Raw genomic sequence first — 22522 nt, 5'->3', positions numbered from 1 at the left:
GGTGGTGATTGACTCCGCTGTCCTGGCGTCGTGAGGGAGTTTGTTCCACCATTGGGGGCCAGAGCAGCGAACAGTTTTGACTGGGCTGAGCGGGAACTGTACTTCCTCAGTGGTAGGGAGGCGAGCAGGCCAGAGGTGGATGAACGAGTGCCCTTGTTTGGGTGTAGGGCCTGATCAGAGCCTGGAGGTACTGAGGTGCCGTTCCCTCACAGCTCCGTAGGCAAGCACCATGGTCTTGTAGCGGATGCGAGCTTCAACTGGAAGCCAGTGGAGAGAGCGGAGGAGCGGGGTGACGTGAGAGAACTTGGGAAGGTTGAACACCAGACGGGCTGCGGCGTTCTGGATGAGTTGTAGGGGTTTAATGGCACAGGCAGGAGCCCAGCCAACAGCGAGTTGCAGTAATCCAGACGGGAGATGACGAGTGCCTGGATTAGGACCTGCGCCGCTTCCTGTGTGAGGCAGGGTCGTACTCTGCGGATGTTGTAGAGCATGAACCTACAGGAACGGGCCACCGCCTTGATGTTAGTTGAGAACGACAGGGTGTTGTCCAGGATCACGCCAAGGTTCTTAGCGCTCTGGGAGGAGGACACAATGGAGTTGTCAACCGTGATGGCGAGATCATGGAACGGGCAGTCCTTCCCGGGAGGAAGAGCAGCTCCGTCTTGCCGAGGTTCAGCTTGAGGTGGTGATCCGTCATCCACACTGATATGTCTGCCAGACATGCAGAGATGCGATTCGCCACCTGGTCATCAGAAGGGGGAAAGGAGAAGATTAATTGTGTGTCGTCTGCATAGCAATGATAGGAGAGACCATGTGAGGTTATGACAGAGCCAAGTGACTTGGTGTATAGCGAGAATAGGAGAGGGCCTAGAACAGAGCCCTGGGGTACACCAGTGGTGAGAGCATGTGGTGTGGAGACGGATTCTCGCCACGCCACCTGGTAGGAGCGACCTGTCAGGTAGACGCAACCAAGCGTGGGCCGCGCCGGAGATGCCCAACTCGGAGAGGGTGGAGAGGAGGATCTGATGGTTCACAGTATCGAAGGCAGCCGATAGGTCTAGAAGGATGAGAGCAGAGGAGAGAGAGTTAGCTTTAGCAGTGCGGAGCGCCTCCGTGATACAGAGAAGAGCAGTCTCAGTTGAATGACTAGTCTTGAAACCTGACTGATTTGGATCAAGAAGGTCATTCTGAGAGAGATAGCGGGAGAGCTGGCCAAGGACGGCACGTTCAAGAGTTTTGGAGAGAAAAGAAAGAAGGGATACTGGTCTGTAGTTGTTGACATCGGAGGGATCGAGTGTAGGTTTTTTCAGAAGGGGTGCAACTCTCGCTCTCTTGAAGACGGAAGGGACGTAGCCAGCGGTCAGGGATGAGTTGATGAGCGAGGTGAGGTAAGGGAGAAGGTCTCCGGAAATGGTCTGGAGAAGAGAGGGGATAGGGTCAAGCGGGCAGGTTGTTGGGCGGCCAGCCGTCACAAGACGCGAGATTTCATCTGGAGAGAGGGGGGAGAAAGAGGTCAGAGCACAGGGTAGGGCAGTGTGAGCAGAACCAGCGGTGTCGTTTGACTTAGCAAACGAGGATCGGATGTCGTCGACCTTTTCAAAATGGTTGACGAAGTCATCTGCAGAGAGGGAGGAGGGGGGGAGGAGGATTCAGGAGGGAGGAGAAGGTTGCAAAGAGCTTCCTAGGGTTAGAGGCAGATGCTTGGAATTTAGAGTGGTAGAAAGTGGCTTTAGCAGCAGAGACAGAAGAGGAAAATGTAGAGAGGAGGGAGTGAAAGGATGTCAGGTCCGCAGGGAGGCGTGAAGTTTTCCTCCATTTCCGCTCGGCTGCCCGGAGCCCTGTTCTGTGAGCTCGCAATGAGTCGTTGAGCCACGGAGCGGGAGGGGAGGACCGAGCCGGCCTGGAGGATAGGGACATAGAGAGTCAAAGGATGCAGAAAGGGAGGAGAGGAGGGTTGAGGAGGCAGAATCAGGAGATAGGTTGGAGAAGGTTTGAGCAGAGGGAAGAGATGATAGGATGGAAGAGGAGAGAGAAGCGGGGGAGAGAGAGCGAAGGTTGGGACGGCGCGATACCATCCGAGTAGGGGCAGTGTGGGAAGTGTTGGATGAGAGCGAGAGGGAGAAGGATACAAGGTAGTGGTCGGAGACTTGGAGGGGAGTTGCAATGAGGTTAGTGGAAGAACAGCATCTAGTAAAGATGAGGTCGAGCGTATTTCCTGCCTTGTGAGTAGGGGGGAAGGTGAGAGGGTGAGGTCAAAAGAGGAGAGGAGTGGAAAGAAGGAGGCAGAGAGGAATGAGTCAAAGGTAGACGTGGGGAGGTTAAAGTCGCCCAGAACTGTGAGAGGTGAGCCGTCCTCAGGAAAGGAGCTTATCAAGGCATCAAGCTCATTGATGAACTCTCCGATGGAACCTGGAGGGCGATAAATGATAAGGATGTTAAGCTTGAAAGGGCTGGTAACTGTGACAGCATGGAATTCAAAGGAGGCGATAGACAGATGGGTAAGGGAGAAAGAGAGAATGACCACTTGGGAGAGATGAGGATCCCGGTGCCACCACCCCGCTGACCAGAAGCTCTCGGGGTGTGCGAGAACACGTGGGCAGACGAAAGAGAGCAGTAGGAGTAGCAGTGTTGTCTGTGGTGATCCATGTTTCCGTCAGTGCCAAGAAGTCGAGGGACTGGAGGGAGGCATAGGCTGAGATGAACTCTGCCTTGTTGGCCGCAGATCGGCTGTTCCAGAGGCTACCGGAGACCTGGAACTCCACGTGGGTCGTGCGCGCTGGGACCACCAGATTAGGGTGGCCGCGGCCACGCGGTGTGGAGCGTTTGTATGGTCTGTGCAGAGAGGAGAGAACAGGGATAGACAGACACATAGTTGACAGGCTACACAAGAGGCTACGCTAATGCAAAGGAGATTGGAATGACAAGTGGACTACACGTCTCGAGTGTTCAGAAAGTTAAGCTTACGTAGCAAGAATCTTATTGACTAAAATGATTAAAATTATACAGTACTGCTGAAGTAGGCTAGCTGGCAGAGGCTGCGTTGTTGACTATGTAGGCTAGCTGGCAGTGTCTGCGTTGTTGACACTACACTAATCAAGTCATTCCGTTGAGTGTAATGGTTTCTACTGTGCTACTGTGCTGCTATTCGGGGCTAGCTGGCTAGCTAGCAGTGTTGATCTACGTTACGTTGCGTTAAAAGAACGACAATAGCTGGCTAGCTAACCTAGGAAATCGCTCAAGACTACACAATTATCTTTGATACAAAGACGGCTATGTAGCTAGCTATGTAGCTAGCTACGATCAAACAAATCAAGCTGTTGTACTGTAATGAAATGAAAAATGTGATACTACCTGTGGAGCGAAGCGAAATGCGACCGGATTGTTGAGTGCGGAAGTTCTGTTACGTTAAGGACGACGAATAGCTGGCTAGCTAACCTCGGTAAATTAAGATAATCACTCTAAAACTACACACTCTAAACTACACAATTATCTTGGATACGAAGACAGCAAAGACAACTATGTAGCTAGCTAACACTACACTAATCAAGTCGTTCAGTTGAGTGAAAGTTGTGCTGCTAATCGGTAGACGGTGGACTAGCTAACGGTAGACGTTAGCTAGCTAGCTAGCTGCAGGGCGGTGTAGACTGCGTTAGGACGACGAAATACGATAATTACGCAATTATCTATGATACAAAGACGGCAATGTAGCTAGCTAAGAAGAAAAATTGCTAAGATTAGACCAATCAAACCGTTGTACTATAATGAAATGTAATGAAATGTACTACTACCTACTACCTGCGGGCCGAGTGCAGATGCGACCTTCCCTATAGTGAATCACTAAAACAATACAGAAAGACACTACGGAAAAATAAGGAACAGCATGTCATTTCATGTCACAAAGCTGTCCAGTACTTTAAAAATATCCTCTCCGGTTGTCCTGGTTTCCAGAAGAGGATGTCTTCCTTAATTGACCCCCCCAGAAACGAAACGGACATATACCAGGAGCTGTGCCAGGCCCGCAACGTCTGGTGACTCATCCAGCTGTAACGCATATAATTCACTGGCTTGTATGCGAAGCAGTAATTGTTTCAAAACGATTACTGTTTGATGAAGAGATTGTATAGTTTTTTTTCACCTTTTCCCACAGCATGGAAGAATAAAGTCCTCAATAGTATGGGGTTTGCCTGTCCTTGCCACTCGGTACCTCCCCATATAAGACGCTTCTAGCCCCTTCTTATTAATGGTATCTGTTGCTTTTATACATGTCTTACTACTCAAAAATAATCTTAACTCTAGCTCAAAAACTCCCGTGGCTTATTTTTCAAATTGGGATGTTTCATTTCTAAATGTCTGCACAAGAGTGAAGGTTTCCCGATAGAGAGTAACAGTTAATGTGATTGGATGTTAATTATTTGACCAGGCTACCTGTATTTGACATTGTGTTGTTATTTTGCGCAACACTAGATGGTTTAATTGTATTTTTGGCAGTAAAACGAGGCTACTCCGGTGAGAGAGAGAAAAACATAACCAAATGTATAGCCCTGTTGGAAAATCTAAATGTGAAGATTTTTTGGAATTTTATATTTTTAAAGGTGAATCACATTTTTATATGGCATACCCCCGAAGGCATTGCACATACCCCCAGTTTGGGAATACCTGGTCTAGATTGATGACGATCCGTTAAGTTTTGAGCAATGGTTTCACCTCCGTTCTCACCTCCCCGGTCGTCATAGCGGTCTCTGCCTCCAAAGCCGCGGTCCCGGTCGCCGCCACGGTCGCCGAAGCCGCGGTCGTTGTCCCTTCGCAGCCCGTCACGGTCTCCGTAGCGGTCGCGTGACCCTGAGAGGAAACAAAGGAGTTAATGGGACTATGAAAGGGATGCAAATCAAGTAACACAAATGCAAATCAAATCTCTTGAGATCAAGAAACATTAAGAAAAAATGTCAAAAGGATGCAGTTCTTTTCACACAGTGCAAGATAAGAACAGGAACTATGTGGACGGCATAAAACATACCCATGCGTGCTTGACATTTCAAATAAAATGTGTAGCATTTTGGTTTTATGTAGCAAATTTTAAAATAGTTTTTTTTTTACATTGGAAAAAAGTACACTAAAAGCTACAAAATGGTATATCATACAGTGCATTTTTGACAATGGGGAAAGTCATTCTGCTTTGAAAGTTGATAAACTTGTAATTTGCCTTTGAATATTTTGGTATCTACACCCATTCAGCATCGTTCACATCCTCTTAAGCTTTAGCCCCAACCACCCCGTTTCGCTCTCGGAGCGTTCATAACGCACACCTGATGCTCTGGCCGATGATTTGTTTACCTCTGGATAACATGAAACAGCCTAACCAGCTCTGCTGGCAACAATTTCATTACGCTTTTTTGCTCACAACGGCCATATTCAACGGGTGTTGTACACTTTTCGGCGTTGTCGTGACCGCAATTTCAGGTGGATTTCTCAACAAAACGTGAACAAGAAAAGGAGGTATTTCGGCTATAAAAAAAATCTTTATTGAACAAAATTAACATGTGCTGTTTAACTGGGAGTCTCGTGAGTGAAAACATCCGAAGCTCAAAGGTAAACGATTTCATTTGATTGCTTTTCTGATTTTCGTGAGAGCTTCCTGCTGCTAGCTGGACATAATGCTATGCTAGGCTATCGATAAACTTACAAATGCTTGTCTTGCTTTGGCTGTAAAGCATAATTTCAAAATCTGAGATGACAGGGTGATTAACAAAAAAGCTGTGTTTCACTATAATTCACTTGTGATTTCATGAATATGAACATTTTCTAGTAAGATTTTTTTGTCCGTTGCGTTATGCTAATTAGTGTAGTTGATGACAATTCTCCTGGATCCGGGAGGGGTAGTTCTAAGTTAAGACATGAACCTAGCAAGCTAAACAACGTTTAAGATTACACATGTCACGTAATGTTGGCTAATGAGCCAGCCAGCTAACGTTAGCTTGTTAAAACAACAATGAATATAGTGGCACATAAATAATGGCACGTTTGCCCTTAGTTTAAAGATGTAATCTGGAGACAGGTGTTTTTGCCATCTCTTTTGCTATCATACTCTAATTCCACCAATTTCAAAACTCAACCCTCCAGAAAGTGGAGAGCAACACATGCAGCTCCACTACACAATTTGTTTTTAAACCCGCGTTCGACAGGATTACCAACACAGACTGTAATAAGCCCTCTATATGGCAGACCAATCCAAACTTCTCTCTCGGCATGTCCAGCCCACTCATCTCAGCCAATCATGGCTAGTGGGAAGGTTGCTGGCTTTTTCTGTGGCTTTACCAGGCTCGTAATTAACAAATTTAAAGATGGAATACAAGTTTGTTAAGGCACATGAAAGTTGCCATGTTCCAGAATGTATTTCCGCCAAAATAACACATTTTGATGAAAAAAATGTTGGTTTTACTCAATTGTCTCTCCTGTGAAGCCGTGACTTGCAACATATGCTTAGTTTCCTGAAACGGGTCACAAAGGACATTAGAAGGTCTGCCCCAGCATCTTTAGCGACACTGTGCCTTTTCTGTCCTTCCTTGGTGAACCCGTGCTTACATGCTTGCAAAAGCTAAGCTGTGAGGTGTTGCCCTCACAATTTTAGCAGGCTGCTTTAAAAGAAGCTTGCTGAGTGCATTCATATAGTCTATAGATATGTGGCTCTTTTAGCTTAGAGGGAAACTCTTACCAAAGGCGGATTCCTCTCTCTTTGGGGGTCCATCGTCGGCGTCTGCAGTGGGCCGGGCCCTCCAGTCATCACTGTCTGTCTTGTCGGGGCCTGCCATGTCTCCCATGCGGCCCATCCGGTCTCGTCCACCCATCTGACCATTGTCTCTCCCCTCTGGCCATTCAAGGTTAGGGATCAAATGATAAAAGCCCACACAGTAAATGCTCCACCCAAATGCTTTATTCGTACACCGCAACAGATGAAGTTTGGGCTACAATGGCCTTCAGCAGTGTTTTTTGGCCGGGCACTGGTAGGGAAATGTGGAATGTGAATGAATTGACCTCCTGACACATATGGTTTACAAGATAGATTAAGATTAAGCCAAGTCCTGGACCGAAAAGCATTTTCAATATTTAATTGAAAATACTAAATCGGTGCATCATTAATTCAGAAGGAAGGTCATGGGTTGTGTGTAACTTACCCTTGTCATTGGACTGATCTGCAATATCCACCCGGATCCTGCGGTTTCCCAGGTTCTATTAGGTCAGAGGCAGGAAACAAACTCAGACATGCAAGTCATTACCAGTAATGTGGCCTAAATGACCAACTAATCTCCTTTCAATAATAGCATGTTCCAGCATCATAGATTGAATACCATTTACCAGTCACTAACAGTTAAATTCCATATATTTGTCTTGAGCACTCAAATTTCACTAATGATTCATGGAAAGCTCAAACTAATAAATCAACAGCACATTGTTTATTTTTATCTACAGTTATAGTTGGAAGTTCACATACACCTTAGCCAAATACATTTAAACTCAAGTTTCACAACTCCTGACATTGAATCCTAGTAAAAATTCCCTGTCTTGGGTCAGTTAGGATCACCAATTTAATTTTAAGAATGTGAAAATGTCAGAATAATAGTATCGAGAATTATTTATTTCAGCTTTTATTTCTTTCACCACATTCCCAGTGGGTCAGAAGTTTACATACACTCAATTAGTATTTGGTAATATTGCCTTTAAATTGTTTAACTTGGGTCAAACGTTTTGGGTAGCCTTCCACAAGCTTCCCACAATAAGTCGGGTGACTTTTGGCCCATTCTGCCTGACAGAGCTGGTGTAACTGAGTCAGGTTTGTAGGCCTCTTTGCTCGCACACTCTTTTTCAGTTCTGCACACAATTTTACTATGAGATTGAGGTCAGGGCTTTGTGATGGCCACTCCAATACCTTGACTTCCATTTTGCCACAACTTTGGAAGTGTGCTTGGGGTCATCGTCCATTTGAAAGACCCATTTGCGACCAAGCTTTAACTTCCTGACTGATGTCTTGAGATGTTGCTTCAATATATCCACATCATTTTCCTGCCTCATGATACCATCTATTTTGTGAAGTGCACCAGTCCCTCCTGCAGCAAAGCACCCCCACAACAAGATGCTGCACCCCTGTGCTTCACGGTTGGGATGGTGTTCTTCAGCTTGCAAGCCTCCCCCTTTTCTTCCAAACATAACGATGGTCATTATGGCCAAACAGTTCTATTTTTGTTTCATCAGACCAGAGGACAAAAATTACGATATTTGTCCCCATGTGCAGTTGCAAACTGTAGTCTGGCTTGTTTTAAATGGAGGTTTTGGAGCAGTGGCTTCTTCCTTGCTGAGTGGCCTTTCACGTTATGTCGATATAGGACTTGTTTTACTGTGGATATAGATACTTTTGTACCCGTTTCCTCCAGCATCTTCACAAGGTCCTTTGCTGTTGTTCTGGGATTGATTTGCACTCTTTGCACAGTCAACTTAGTGTATGTAAACGTCTGACCCACTGGAATTGTGATACCGTGAATTATAAGTGAAATAATCTGTCTGTAAACAATTGTTTGAAAAATGACTTGTGTCATGCACAAAGTAGATGTCCTAACTGACTTGCCAAAACTATAGTTTGTTAAAACCTCTTAGGGAAGTTGCGAATTTTCGCAGCTTTTTGTAAAAAAATCACGCAACATTTCAGCGCCCTGCTATTCATGCCAGGAATATAGTATATGCATATGATTAGTATGTGTGGATAGAAAACACTCAGACGTTTCTAAAACTGGTTAAATCACGGCTGTGACTATAACAGAACGTGCGTTTCATCGAAAAGTGCAGGAAAATCTGATCACTGAAAATGGAAATAAATATCCATGCGCCACTTCCAGGAATTGTTAAAGGTGAACCGGATTAAATGAGGCCGAGGTTGAAGTACCTACAGCTTCCACACGATGTCTAGAGTCTTGTCATTTGCTTCGGCTTTGATTCTTGGTCAAACCGACACAAGGGAACCGATTCCCTCCGGTCTCCGACCGGATGTTTTGGTTGAGATTTCTCCGGACATTATTTCCAGACGGACACCTATAGAATTTACATCGCCTCCTGATGAATTTTATCGCTTATTAACGTGTACTAATACCTAAAGTTGCATTACAAAAGTATTTCGAAGTGTTTTGTGAAAGTTTATCGTCGGCTTTTTTAATTTAAAAAAATTACGTTACGTTAGAAAACGCTATTTTTTCCGTTGTTCACACAGTATTCATAGATCGATATCTAGGCTATATATGGACCGACTTAATCGGAAAAAGACCCAAAATTATGTTTATGGGACATCTAGGAGTGCCAAGAAAGAAGCTCGTCAAAGGTAATGAATGTTTTATATTTTATTTCTGCGTTTTGAGTAGCCCCCGGCTATCGCAAAATCTGTCGTTAGGTGACGTTGCTGTATTCTGGGGGATACATGCTATCAGATAATAGCTTCTCATGCTTTTGCCGAAAAGCATTTTACAAATCTGACTTGGCGGATAGATTCACAACGAGTGTAGCTTTAATTCAGTACATTGTATGTCCATTTTAATGAAAGTTTGAGTTTTATCAACCACTATAGGTGGCGCTCTTGAACATTTCCGCTGATTGATGTTCCTACCACGGGACCACGGCCCTAACAAGTTTTAACAAGACATTTTTTGAGTGGTTGAAAAACAAGTTAATGACGCCAACCTAAGTGTATGTAAACTTTCGACTTCAACTGTATATCCCTTCAAGTTTGGTTGTTAAGCAACAAAACCTGAGCATGCGCAACTATGGGGCAAAACAGACGAGCTGGCTTAGATTGTTGACAACATGTAAACTATATGTTTGTCTCTAACTGAAAACAAATACATTTGAACAATGAGCACTTTTGTCTCAAATACATCACAGTTGTTGGTTAGTATTGACATGAAATCTGCCATAACAAGACATGGTATCAAGAACAAGATTAAACGAGTCACTTACAATTCCCCACATGGCAGTTTGTCATTGTTGGTAGCTATGTGGCTATCCAGAATCACAACCCAGACTTCTGACCCATTGAAGTGTGTGTATGATTTGTGACATTGTCAACTAACCCAAACTATTACCAAAACTGAATGGATGTTGTGATTGATATAATCAAATGTACAGTGGGGCAAAAAAGTATTTAGTCAGCCACCAATTGTGCAAGTTCTCCCACTTAAAAAGATGAGGCCTGTAATTTTCATCATAGGTACACTTAAACTGTTACAGACAAAATGAGAAGAAAAGAATCCAGAAATATCACATTGTAAAAACTTTAATTTATTTATTTGCAAAATATGGTGGAAAATAAGTATTTGGTCACCTACAAATAAGCAAGATTTCTGGCTCTCACAGACCTGTAACTTCTTCTTTAAGAGGCTCCTCTGTCCCCCACTTGTTACCTGTATTAATAGCACCTGTTTGAAGTTGTTTTCAGTATAAAAGACACCTGTCCACAACCTCAAACAGTCACACTCCAAACTCCACTATGGCCAAGACCAAAGAGCTGTCAAAGGACACCAGAAACAAAATTGTAGATCTGCATCACGCTGGGAAGACTGAATCTGCAATAGGTAAGCAGCTTGGTTTGAAGAAATCAACTGTGGGACCAATTAGGAAATGGAATACATACAAAACCACTGATAATCTCCCTCGATCTGGGGCTCCACGCAAGTTCTCACCCCGTGGGGTCAAAATTATCACAAGAACGGTGAGCAAAAATCCCAGAACCACACGGGGGGACCTAGTGAATGACCTGCAGAGAGCTAGGACCAAAGTAACAAAGCCTACCATCAGTAACACACTACGTCGCCAGGGACTCAAATCCTGCAGTGCCAGACGTGTCCCCCTGCTTAAGCCAGTACATGTCCAGGCCCGTCTGAAGTTTGCTAGAGAGCATTTGGATGATCCAGAAGAAGATTAGGAGAATGCTGAGTTGCATCCAAAGTACACCATACCTACTGTGAAGCATTGGGGTGGAAACATCATGCTTTGGGGCTGTTTTTCTGCGAAGGGACCAGGAGGACTGATCCGTGTAAAGGAAAGAATGAATGGGGCCATGTATCGTGAGATTTTGAGTGAAAACCTCCTTCCATCAGCAAGAGAATTGAAGATGAAACGTGGCTGGGTCTTTCAGCATGACAATGATCCCAAACACACTGCCCGGGCAACGAAGGAGTGGCTTCGTAAGAAGCATTTCAAGGTCCTGGAGTGGCCTAGCCAGTCTCCAGATCCCAACCCCATAGAAAATCTTTGGAGGGAGTTGAATGTCCGTGTTGCCCAGCAACAGCCCCAAAACATCACTGCTCTAGAGGAGATCTACATGGAGGAATGGGCCAAAATACCAGCAAGTGTGTGTGAAAACCTTGCGAAGACTTACAGAAAATGTTTGACCTCTGTCATTGCCAACAAAGGGTACTTTTGTTATTGACCAAATACTTATTTTTCACCATACTTTGCAAATAAATTCATTAAAAATCCTACAATGTGATTTTCAGGATTTTTTTTCTCATTTTTCTGTCATAGTTGAAGTGTACCTATGATGAAAATTACAGGCCTATCATCTTTTTAAGTGGGAGAACTTGCACAATTGGTGGCAGACTAAATACTTTTTTGCCCCACTGTATATGTGATGAATCCTAATTAGAGACAGACATTTGGTTCATCATGCTCATCATTGATCTCATTGTTCCTAGATCAGGGACCTCGAATTAAGACCCTCAATCCTTTCTCTCCTCAGTGTGTTCTTACCTCCTCGTTGAGAGTCAGCGCCCTCAAGAGGGAGTCCACGTCGTCAAACTCTGCGTAGCCAAAGCCCTTCAGCCTCTCTGGGTTACTGGGCTCCCGTGGCAAGCGCACCGCACTGATCTGAGAACAGAGGGGAGACGTGGACCAGTGAGAAGGTGAGAGAGTGCTGATGGAGAAGTGCACTGGTCTGAGGTCAGAAATAAGACAGACGAGTGAATGCGAGAGGAACTCCACGACATAGTCTCAGAAGAGGGGAAATACTGCAGTGACATAAAATGAATGGGTATATCATTGGTATGGTACAGGTAGAGTCAACGTGCGGGGGCAACGGTGTTCGAGGTAATATGTACCTTGTAGAGTTATTAAAGTGACTATGCACAGATGATAACAGAGAAGCAGCAGTGGGGTGGGGGGGACAAAACAAATAGTGAGGGTAGACATTTGATTAGATGTCCAGGAGTCGTATGGCTTGGGTGTAGAAGCTGTTTAGAAACCTCTTGGGCCTAGACTTGGGGCTTAAGTACCTGCTTGACGTGTGGTAGCAGAGAGAACAGTCTATGACTAGGGTGGCTGGAGTCTGAATTTTAAGGGCCTTCCTCTGACATCGCCTGGTACAGAGGTCCAGGATGGCCGGAAGCCATCACTGACCCCAATGACGTACTGGGCCGTACGCACTACCCTCTGTAGTGCCTTGCGGTCGGAGGCCGAGCAGTTGCCATAACAGGAAGTGATTCAAGCCTCGATGGCACAGCTGTCAAACTTTTTGAAGATCTGAGGACCATGCCAAATCTTTTCAGTCTCCTGACGGGGAATAGGTTTTGTCGTGCACACTTCATGACTGTCCTGGTGTGCTTGGACCATGTTAGTTTGTTGGTGATGTGGACGCCAAGGAACATGAAGCTCTTAACCTGCTCTCCTACAGCCCCGTCGATGAGAACGGGGGAATGCTAGGTCCTCTTTTTCCTGTAGTCAACAATCATCTCCTTTATCTTGATCACATTGAGGGAGAGGTTGTTATCCTTGCACGGCAGTCAGGTCTCTGACCTTCTCCCCATAGGCTGTATCATCGTTGTGTCATCGGCAAACTTAATGGAGTTGGAGTCATGCCTGGCCGTGCAGTCATAATAACGATTAAGTCGAATTACACAATTACAGATTCATAAGCTTCCTATTCAATCTGCAGCCTATGGCTGCCTGAATAAATAATTAACTTAGTTTAAGAACTTATAAGCTTAATGTTAAGTGCTAAGCTTATATCACACTACAATTTATGTTTGTTAATATGTACAGTAGGTGTAATAATCCAATCTATTATCATATGTAGCCTATAACAATGTTGGGAAAATATTTAAATTGGTTCTATATTCAGTTAGCACAGCATGTATGCATTCATATGTTCTCATTTTAGAAGGGATGTTCTCTACCGTGACAGTTGTTTTTACAAAGTTTTTGAAAATCGCAATTCATTATCGCAAGTAAAATATCAGGCCCAATAAATTCACAATTAGATATTTTGTCCAAATCGTGCAGCCCTAGGTATGACCAACATTTTTGCGCCACTTTCTCCCCTTACCCATCTGTCTATCGCCTCCTTTGAATTCCATGCTGTCACAGTTACCAGCCCTTTCAAGCTTAACATCCTTATCATTTATCGCCCTCCAGGTTCCCTCGGAGAGTTCATCAATGAGCTTGATGCCTTGATAAGCTCCTTTCCTGAGGACGGCTCACCTCTCACAGTTCTGGGCGACTTTAACCTCCCCACGTCTACCTTTGACTCATTCCTCTCTGCCTCCGTCTTTCCACTCCTCTCCTCTTTTGACCTCACCCTCTCACCTTCCCCCTCTACTCACAAGGCAGGCAATACGCTCGACCTCATCTTTACTAGATGCTGTTCTTCCACTAACCTCACTGCAACTCCCCTCCAAGTCTCCGACCACTACCTTGTATCCTTTTCCCTCTTGCTCTCATCCAACACTTCCCACACTGCCCCTACTCGGATGGTATCGCGCCGTCCCAATCTTCGCTCTCTCTCCCCGCTACTCTCTCCTCTTCCATCCTATCATCTCTTCCCTCTGCTCAAACCTTCTCCAACCTATCTCCTGATTCTGCCTCGTCAACCCTCCTCTCCTCCCTTTCTGCATCCTTTGACTCTCTATGTCCCCTATCCTCCAGGCCGGCTCGGTCCTCCCTCCCGCTCCGTGGCTCGACGACTCATTGCGAGCTCACAGAACAGGGCTCCGGGCAGCCGAGCGGAAATGGAGGAAAACTCGCCTCCCTGCGGACCTGGCATCCTTTCACTCCCTCCTCTCTACATTTTCCTCTTCTGTCGCTGCTGCTAAAGCCACTTTCTACCACTCTAAATTCCAAGCATCTGCCTCTAACCCTAGGAAGCTCTTTGCCACCTTCTCCTCCCTCCTGAATCCTCCTCCCCCTCTGCAGATGACTTCGTCAACCATTTTGAAAAGAAGGTCGACGACATCCGATCCTCGTTTGCTAAGTCAAACGACACCGCTGGTTCTGCTCACACTGCCCTACCCTGTGCTCTGACCTCTTTCTCCCTCTCTCTCCAGATGAAATCTCGCGTCTTGTGACGGCCGGCCGCCCAACAACCTGCCCGCTTGACCCTATCCCCTCCTCTCTTCTCCAGACCATTTCCGGAGACCTTCTCCCTTACCTCACCTCGCTCATCAACTCATCCCTGACCGCTGGCTACGTCCCTTCTGTCTTCAAGAGAGCGAGAGTTGCACCCCTTCTGAAAAACCTACACTCGATCCCTCCGATGTCAACAACTACAGACCAGTATCCCTTCTTTCTTTTCTCTCCAAAACCCTTGAACGTGCCGTCCTTGGCCAGCTCTCCCGCTATCTCTCTCAGAATGACCTTCTTGATCCAAATCAGTCAGGTTTCAAGACTAGTCATTCAACTGAGACTGCTCTTCTCTGTATCACGGAGGCGCTCCGCACTGCTAAAGCTAACTCTCTCTCCTCTGCTCTCATCCTTCTAGACCTATCGGCTGCCTTCGATACTGTGAACCATCAGATCCTCCTCTCCACCCTCTCCGAGTTGGGCATCTCCGGCGCGGCCCACGCTTGGATTGCGTCCTACCTGACAGGTCGCTCCTACCAGGTGGCGTGGCGAGAATCCGTCTCCTCACCACGTGCTCTCACCACTGGTGTCCCCCAGGGCTCTGTTCTAGGCCCTCTCCTATTCTCGCTATACACCAAGTCACTTGGCTCTGTCATAACCTCACATGGTCTCTCCTATCATTGCTATGCAGACGACACACAATTAATCTTCTCCTTTCCCCTTCTGATGACCAGGTGGCGAATCGCATCTCTGCATGTCTGGCAGACATATCAGTGTGGATGACGGATCACCACCTCAAGCTGAACCTCGGCAAGACGGAGCTGCTCTTCCTCCCGGGAAGGACTGCCCGTTCCATGATCTCGCCATCACGGTTGACAACTCCACTGTGTCCTCCTCCCAGAGCGCTAAGAACCTTGGCGTGATCCTGGACAACACCCTGTCGTTGTCAACTAACATCAAGGCGGTGGCCCGTTCCTGTAGGTTCATGCTCTACAACATCCGCAGAGTACGACCCTGCCTCACACAGGAAGCGGCGCAGGTCCTAATCCAGGCACTTGTCATCTCCCGTCTGGATTACTGCAACTCGCTGTTGGCTGGGCTCCCTGCCTGTGCCATTAAACCCCTACAACTCATCCAGAACGCTGCAGCCCGTCTGGTGTTCAACCTTCCCAAGTTCTCTCACGTCACCCGCTCCTCCGCTCTCTCCACTGGCTTCCAGTTGAAGCTCGCATCCGCTACAAGACCATGGTGCTTGCCTATGGAGCTGTGAGGGGAACGGCACCTCAGTACCTCCAGGCTCTGATCAGGCCCTACACCCAAACAAGGGCACTGCGTTCATCCACCTCTGGCCTGCTCGCCTCCCTACCACTGAGGAAGTACAGTTCCCGCTCAGCCCAGTCAAAACTGTTCGCTGCTCTGGCCCCCCAATGGTGGAACAAACTCCCTCACGACGCCAGGACAGCGGAGTCAATCACCACCTTCCGGAGACACCTGAAACCCCACCTCTTTCAGGAATACCTAGGATAGGATAAAGTAATCCTTCTCACCCCCTCCCTTAAAAGATTTAGATGCACTATTGTAAAGTGGCTGCTCCACTGGATGTCATAAGGTGAATGCACCAATTTGTAAGTCGCTCTGGATAAGAGCGTCTGCTAAATGACTTAAATGTAAATGTAAATGTTGTGCATACTGAGCATGACACATATTTTGTCCCCATTTGATAACAGCTGAGTACATACCGCTAGGCCCCGGAAGAAGTCCTTGATAGATTCCTCTGAGACGTCGTAGGGCAGGTTGCCCAGGAAGGCTGTGTAGGGGGGGCTGCGGGGGAGGCGTGAGCGGTCCACATTGGGCTCACGGGCCGACCGTGGCGCTGTGGGCAGGATGTTACGGTCTATTGCGGGGGCCCGGTAACTGTCCTCCCCTGTGTGCCAGGAGGTGGACACTGAGGGAGAGAATGAGGGATTTTTTTCCAGAGACAAATGGATTTCAACAGATAGGTGAGATATTACAGAATAATTGTGTGAAACAACAAGACATGACTCCCAATGGAACTTGACAGAGAAGCATGTTAGCTCTTTACAAAACATTTCACAGATCTGAGACATCCTGTACATTGCCTTTTGAAACCCTGGAAAGTTTGTTCCTTTGGATGTGCCCCCATATGAATCTTCATCAAGAATCAAGTTGTCCCTCACCATCTCCTTCCAGGTCATCGGTCTCATCAGCCCAGCTGGTGGACTTGGCGTAGCTGGGTTGCGGTGGTGGAGCGTTGCCCCCACTCCCACTGTCCTCTGCGAGGAAGTCAGTGAGGGTCAGAGTCTTCCCCTTCTTATTACCCTTTTTCTTAGCTGGAAAGGGATAGAGTTGAGACATAAGTGGACTGCATTGAAGTGAAATGAACACAGGTGAACTCTCCAAAAACAACCCCTAATCACTGCCTGCCTTCTGCGTTTTCTCGTCTGAATGGTCTGGATTAGTGTGGTTGTCAGTCCGTTTCTGCTTTTTGAGAACTCCTTGTTGAACAGTCATGTCAAACATTGGCAAGAGGGCAAACAGATCTGGGATCAGGCCAGGTCTGGATGGGTGTAACCAATATGGCTCCAACTGGTGTATTTCTTAAACATATCCAGAGTATATCCACGTATTTGAAAACCGAAGGGGTAAGGGGACAGATTTAAGGGTTGTATTGGGACCAGGCATGGGAATAATTGTAATGATTGGGAGTCCCATAAGGCGGTGCACAATTGGTTGGAGTAAGCCGTTATTGTAATAAGAATTTGTTCTTAATTGACTTGCCTAGTTAAAAATGTTGAAAAATTTAAGTGGGCATTGTGTTAAGCATTACAGCTTGGTTGGGTTGTGTTTCAGAGGACGCATGGCTCTCCACCTTCGCCTCTCCTGAGTCCGTACGGGACTTCCAGCGATGAGCCAAGAATATAACTACCAATTGGATACCACAAATTTGGGGAGAATAAGGGGTATAAAAAAATATATAAAAAATAACTACTAACAGCCCATCCCCTTGTTTCACAAACCACATACACAGTATCCATATGGAGCTAATGGAAATGCTGGATAAACTAAAGTGCATCGTTTTCACATACTGCCATTGACACTCTCTGAAAAAAGGAAAATAGCCAATTGGTTGAGAAAAGGGCTCAAACCGCCCTTCTTGCCGACAGCGGCGCACAAACAATTGCTCAATTTGAACCGCTGTTGTGGATCGCTCTGGTCCAGCAGCATTTCAGATAAGGGAGCAACATTGCACTGACCATGATAAGGAAACAGTGTGTGTGTGTGTGTGTGTGTGTGTGTGTCTAATGGGCCTTGATAGTGTGTGTGTGTGTGGGGCCAGATGAGCCTTGGCACGACTCACCCATTCTAAAACAGGGAGTGGTCTCTATCGCTGAATATTAACCGCAACTAAGTTGCAAAGTTCCAAAACAAACTGGGCATCACAGACAAGTGCTTTTACAACTCAAATTACAAGTAGGCATTAGAGAAGGGCGCAACACAAAATGTCAGTTTCTCCTGTTTGCATAAACTGAGTTTGATTGTTTTTCAAGGGAAATGTCACTTCAGAAAGTATTCAGACCCCTTGACTTTTTCCACGTTGCTGTGTTACAGCCTGAATTTGAAATGGATTAAATTGAGATTTTGTCACTGGCCTAGTACACACACACACACACACACACACACAACATCCCATGATGTCAAAGTGGAATTGTTTTTTGAAATTATTTACAACTTGAAAATGAAAACCTGAAATGTTTTGAGTCAATAAGTATTCAACCCCTTTGCTATGGCCAGTCTAAATAAGTACAGGAGTAAAACATTGCTTAATTAGTCATATAATAAGTTTTTTTTTAAATAAAAAAAACATGATTATTGAAATGACTACCTTGTTTCTGTACCCCACACATACAGCTAATTGTAAGGTCCCTCAGTCGAGCAGTGAATTTCAAACAGATTTAACCACAAAGACCAGGAAGGTTTTCCAACGCTTCACAAAGATGGGTAAAAAAAAAAGCACACATGGATATCCATTTGAGCATGGTGAAGTTATTAATTACACTTTGGATAGTGTAACAATACACCCAGTCACTACAAAGACACAGGCATCCTTCTGAAGGATTTCACCATGAGTCCAATGGTGACTTTAAAAACAGCTACTGAGTGTAATTGCAGTGCTAAGAGAAGACTGAGGATGGATCAACAACAATGTAGTTACTCCACAATACTAACCTAATTGACAGAGTGAAAATGAAGCCTGTACAGCTAAAAAATATATTCCAAAACATGTATCCTGTTTGCAACAAAAAAAAGTAATACTGCAAAAAATGATGCAGTACCTTACTATGTCCCACTCTCCATATTTTCAAGCATAGTAGTGGCTGCAGCATGTTATGAGTAAGCTTGTAATCATTAAGGACTGGGGAGTTTTTCAGGATGAAAAAAGAAACGGAATTAAGGTAAGCACAGGCAAAATCCTAGACAAACCCCTGGTTCAGTCTGCTTTACCCCAGACACTGGGAGATGAATTCAACTTCTGGTGGGACAATAACCGAAAACACAATGCCAAATATACACTGGAGTTGCTTGCCAAGACGACATTGGATGTTTCTGAGTGGCCTAGTTACAGTTTTGAATAAAATCAATGGCACGACTTGAACATAGCTGTCCAGCTATGATCAACAACCAACTTGACAGCGCTTGAAGAAATTTGAAAATAATAAAATGTGCAAATTTTGTACCATTTTGTTGTGCAAAGCTCTTAGACTTACGCAGAAAGACTCACAGCTGTAAATCGCTGCCAAAGGTAATTCTAACATGTATTGACTCAGTGGGAATACTTTGTAAATTAGACTTCTGTATTTCATTTTCAATACATTTGCAAAACATGTTCCCACTATTATTATGGGGTTTTGTACGTAGATGGGTGAGGGAAAAAATATATTTAATACATTTTTAATTCAGGGTGTAACAACAAAATGTGGAATAAGTCCAGGGGTATGACTACTTTCTGAAGGTACATTAGGCGTGTGTGAGACACACTCATCAAAATGTGTTTTTGTGGCCCAGAAATGGTTGACTACTGGTTCTATGGGTGTCAATGGACCCAGCTCTTCTGATGGAGCAGGTTTGGGCTGTTTATTTTGGTTTGAAGCAGACTGAGAAAAACAAATTAGGGCTGGCAGCTTAATTGTGAAAATCCCAGCTGTCAGGAAATTCTTTTCACACACTACAGAGCATCACAGCCCATTTATAATTGGCATCTAGTCAGTGGGTCACACACTGTTTACAATGGATGATGGCACCAGTGCAATGAGTAGCAACAAATACAATAAATGCACACTTGAATTGTATTAGTTAGTTATGAGCTTTATCCATCCTGGCAACTAGCTACTGTAGCTTTATTAAATGCTAGCAAACAGCCTACAGGCCTATGTGCAAGGTATTGTATCATTATTATGAATTATCTGAAACCAACTTAAGGATAGTCCCGGTCAGTATTAAATAGAAAGTTGCGGCCCCGCCCACCTGTGCGGATAACTACTTGGTTACCCCATTGGCTCACAGCAAACACTTGACCTTTTTCAAATACACTTATCTTGTCTGCTTGTTTTAGTCAATTACAAAAACGACATTTAAATAAAAACATTACGTTTCAACACTCCCAAGTGTTCTCACTAATTAGAAAAACATAATATTGTAGGGCTTCCCTCATGCCCCTTATCATGATGGCGCTAAGGTTAGCGACGCGAGTGCTAACTAGCTACCAACCAGAAAATGAAGCTGACCAACACAGACAGACTGTAAAACTACAAGTAGTGAGTCGACTTACAAACAGACTATACTAAACAAGTCAAACGTCTTACCTGTGATTAAATGTTTTCCACACACACAACCATGTGTAGCCTACTTGGACACCGGATCACCACAATTACCCACCCTTCTACATACACTGAATAGCCTGAAGCAACAGGGCTCTTCACACAGCCTCCATTTCCCAAGTGGGAGCATTGCAAACCGTAGGTCGGGATTTTTGACCTGGTTACACCACAGCAGCTTTTCCCATGTCTTATAATTGTTAAATAAAAATCTACAACAAAGTTTGCTCTATTACAATGGGGGTTAATGGGGAAAAAAATGTCCCCAATTTGTGAGCGTGGTCGAGGGGAATTCCTTCTTATGACATGAATACAGACTCAGTGTATAGCCAGTGAGTCATTCTTACCAATCAATGTAGTAAGCTAGCTAGCCCCCTTGCCAAAGTAGCCATCATGCCAAAGCTAGCTAACTAGTTATACAAATCAATTTAGAACTAGATGGTTCGTAGCTATTTATCAACACAAATTAAGCTCACTAGCTAGTTACTAACCCATATGTAGTCCCTTACTGGTTTTAGCGCATATTGATGATAGTATCTTTTGGACGGGGCAGTATTATTAACAGACCCAACGTTCATCCTGAAAGTTCAAACTGTTTTGGAAATGAGGAACGTAGCGATCTATCAGCGATACAAAAAAAATGTTAAATTACTACACACATTTATAGGGTTAGTGATCCCACACAACCATATCTCCATGTTACAGCGAATGTTTACGGAAAACAGAAGGAAGACAGTCGACTACCTCTGCCAACTAGGTATCTGTGCCAATTCACCTTTAAACAGAACATGTTAGTCCTTATAGTCCATGGACCTTACGTTAGGCTCCTTTAGTCCAATATTGGGCCAGCTACCTACCTATTGTCATTACACCCACTTGCTTATGGCATCAGCATGCTTCAGTTTGGCTGGCGCCTAGCCAGTGTGCTTGCATACTCCCTTTCTCTTGAAAAACTAGAAAAAAGTGCCAATAGTACTGTTTGTCCATTTTGAGATGCCGTGGCCAGTATACATTCCTCGAAATATCATTAATCTAAGATAACTCAAGAAATCTGTCAAATCATAAGTTTTTGCTGAGGATATCTTAGTCGCACAATTTTACATATAACTAAGATGTTTGGGGCAGTATTTCTCAGTGAAAAAATGTGCATGAAAGCAGGTAGTCTCTCGTTGAATGACACGAGACACTTCATTGACAAATCCCTACAGTTGACCAATCACAGAAGGGGCTTAACCTCTTGAATGTAGGGGGCAGTATTTTGACGTTTGGATGAAAAACGTACCCAAATGAAACTGCCTATTTCTCAGGCCCAGAATATGCATATAATTGTCAGAATAGGATAGAAAACACTAAAGTTTCCAAAACGGTCAAAATATTGTCTGTGAGTATAACAGAACTGATATCGCAAGCAAAAACCTGAGGAAAATCCAACCAGGAAGTGCTGTTTTTCCTGAAACCATTGCATGCCTTCCCTCCATTTAAAGGGATATTAACCAGATTCCTTTTCCTATGGCTTCCACATGGTGTGAACAGTGTTTACACATGGTTTCAGGCTTTTATTCTGAAAATTGAGCGAGAAAGATCACATTGCGTAATTGGATGGCTGGGTGCCAGCAGAGTTTTGCATGCGTGAGCAGCTTGGAGCAGACATTTTCTCTCACTCCTATTGAAAAATCAACGGTCCGGTTGAAATATTATCGATTATTTATGGTTAAAACAACCTGAGGATTGATTATAAAAAACGTTTGACATGTTTTTACGAACTTTACGGGTACTATTTGGAATTTTTGTCTGCCCCGTCGTGACCGCTCGAGCCTGTGGATTTCTGAACATAACGCACCAACCAAATGGAGGTTTTTGGATAAAAATAAATCTTTATGGAACAAAAGGAACATTTATTGTGTAACGGAGTCTCGTGAGTGCAAACATCCGAAGATCAAAGGTAAGCAATTCATTTTATTTCTTTTGTGACCAATCTACTTTGCTGCTAGCTGTTTGTAATGTTTTGTCTGCTGGGATGTCCTAACATAAACGCTTGGATAGCTTTCGCCGAAAAGCTTTTTTGGAATCTGACACGCCATGTGGATTAACAACAAGCTACGCTGTGTTTTGCTATATTGCACTTGTGATTTCATGAAAATTTTATATGTTTAGTAATTTAATTTGAATTTGGCAGTCTGCAAAATGATCCCGCTAACGGAATGGGTGTGCCAAGAAGTTAAGACTTCTACTGCCAACTTCGGCTTGTCTCGAGAAAAACATGT

The 22522-nt window shown here is 44.7% G+C and overlaps 1 protein-coding gene across 7 annotated transcripts in view; it reads right to left on the bottom strand.

Annotated features, from left to right (window-relative positions):
* The window catches only part of LOC115142790 (eukaryotic translation initiation factor 4B-like), a 45518-nt gene that overhangs the window by 20119 nt on the left and 2877 nt on the right, over positions 1 to 22522 (bottom strand). For 4 of the 7 annotated variants that reach the window (XM_029682525.2, XM_029682524.2, XM_029682529.2 and 1 more), the window contains exons 2-7: positions 16563 to 16715; positions 16104 to 16309; positions 11782 to 11898; positions 7170 to 7224; positions 6710 to 6862; positions 4657 to 4839 (exon numbers count right to left, since the gene is read on the bottom strand). In XM_029682525.2, the coding sequence (XP_029538385.2) occupies positions 4657 to 4839; positions 6710 to 6862; positions 7170 to 7224; positions 11782 to 11898; positions 16104 to 16309; positions 16563 to 16715 (867 nt within the window). The remainder of the gene's footprint in view (positions 1 to 4656; positions 4840 to 6709; positions 6863 to 7169; positions 7225 to 11781; positions 11899 to 16103; positions 16310 to 16562; positions 16716 to 22522) is intronic. The other 3 variants (XM_065001634.1, XM_029682526.2, XM_029682527.2) reach the window with 2 other exon arrangements.

The sequence above is a fragment of the Oncorhynchus nerka genome, linkage group LG15 (genome assembly GCF_034236695.1).
Source record: "Oncorhynchus nerka isolate Pitt River linkage group LG15, Oner_Uvic_2.0, whole genome shotgun sequence".
Taxonomy (NCBI): Eukaryota; Metazoa; Chordata; class Actinopteri; order Salmoniformes; family Salmonidae; genus Oncorhynchus; species Oncorhynchus nerka.
This window is presented reverse-complemented; position numbering and strand designations above follow the sequence as displayed.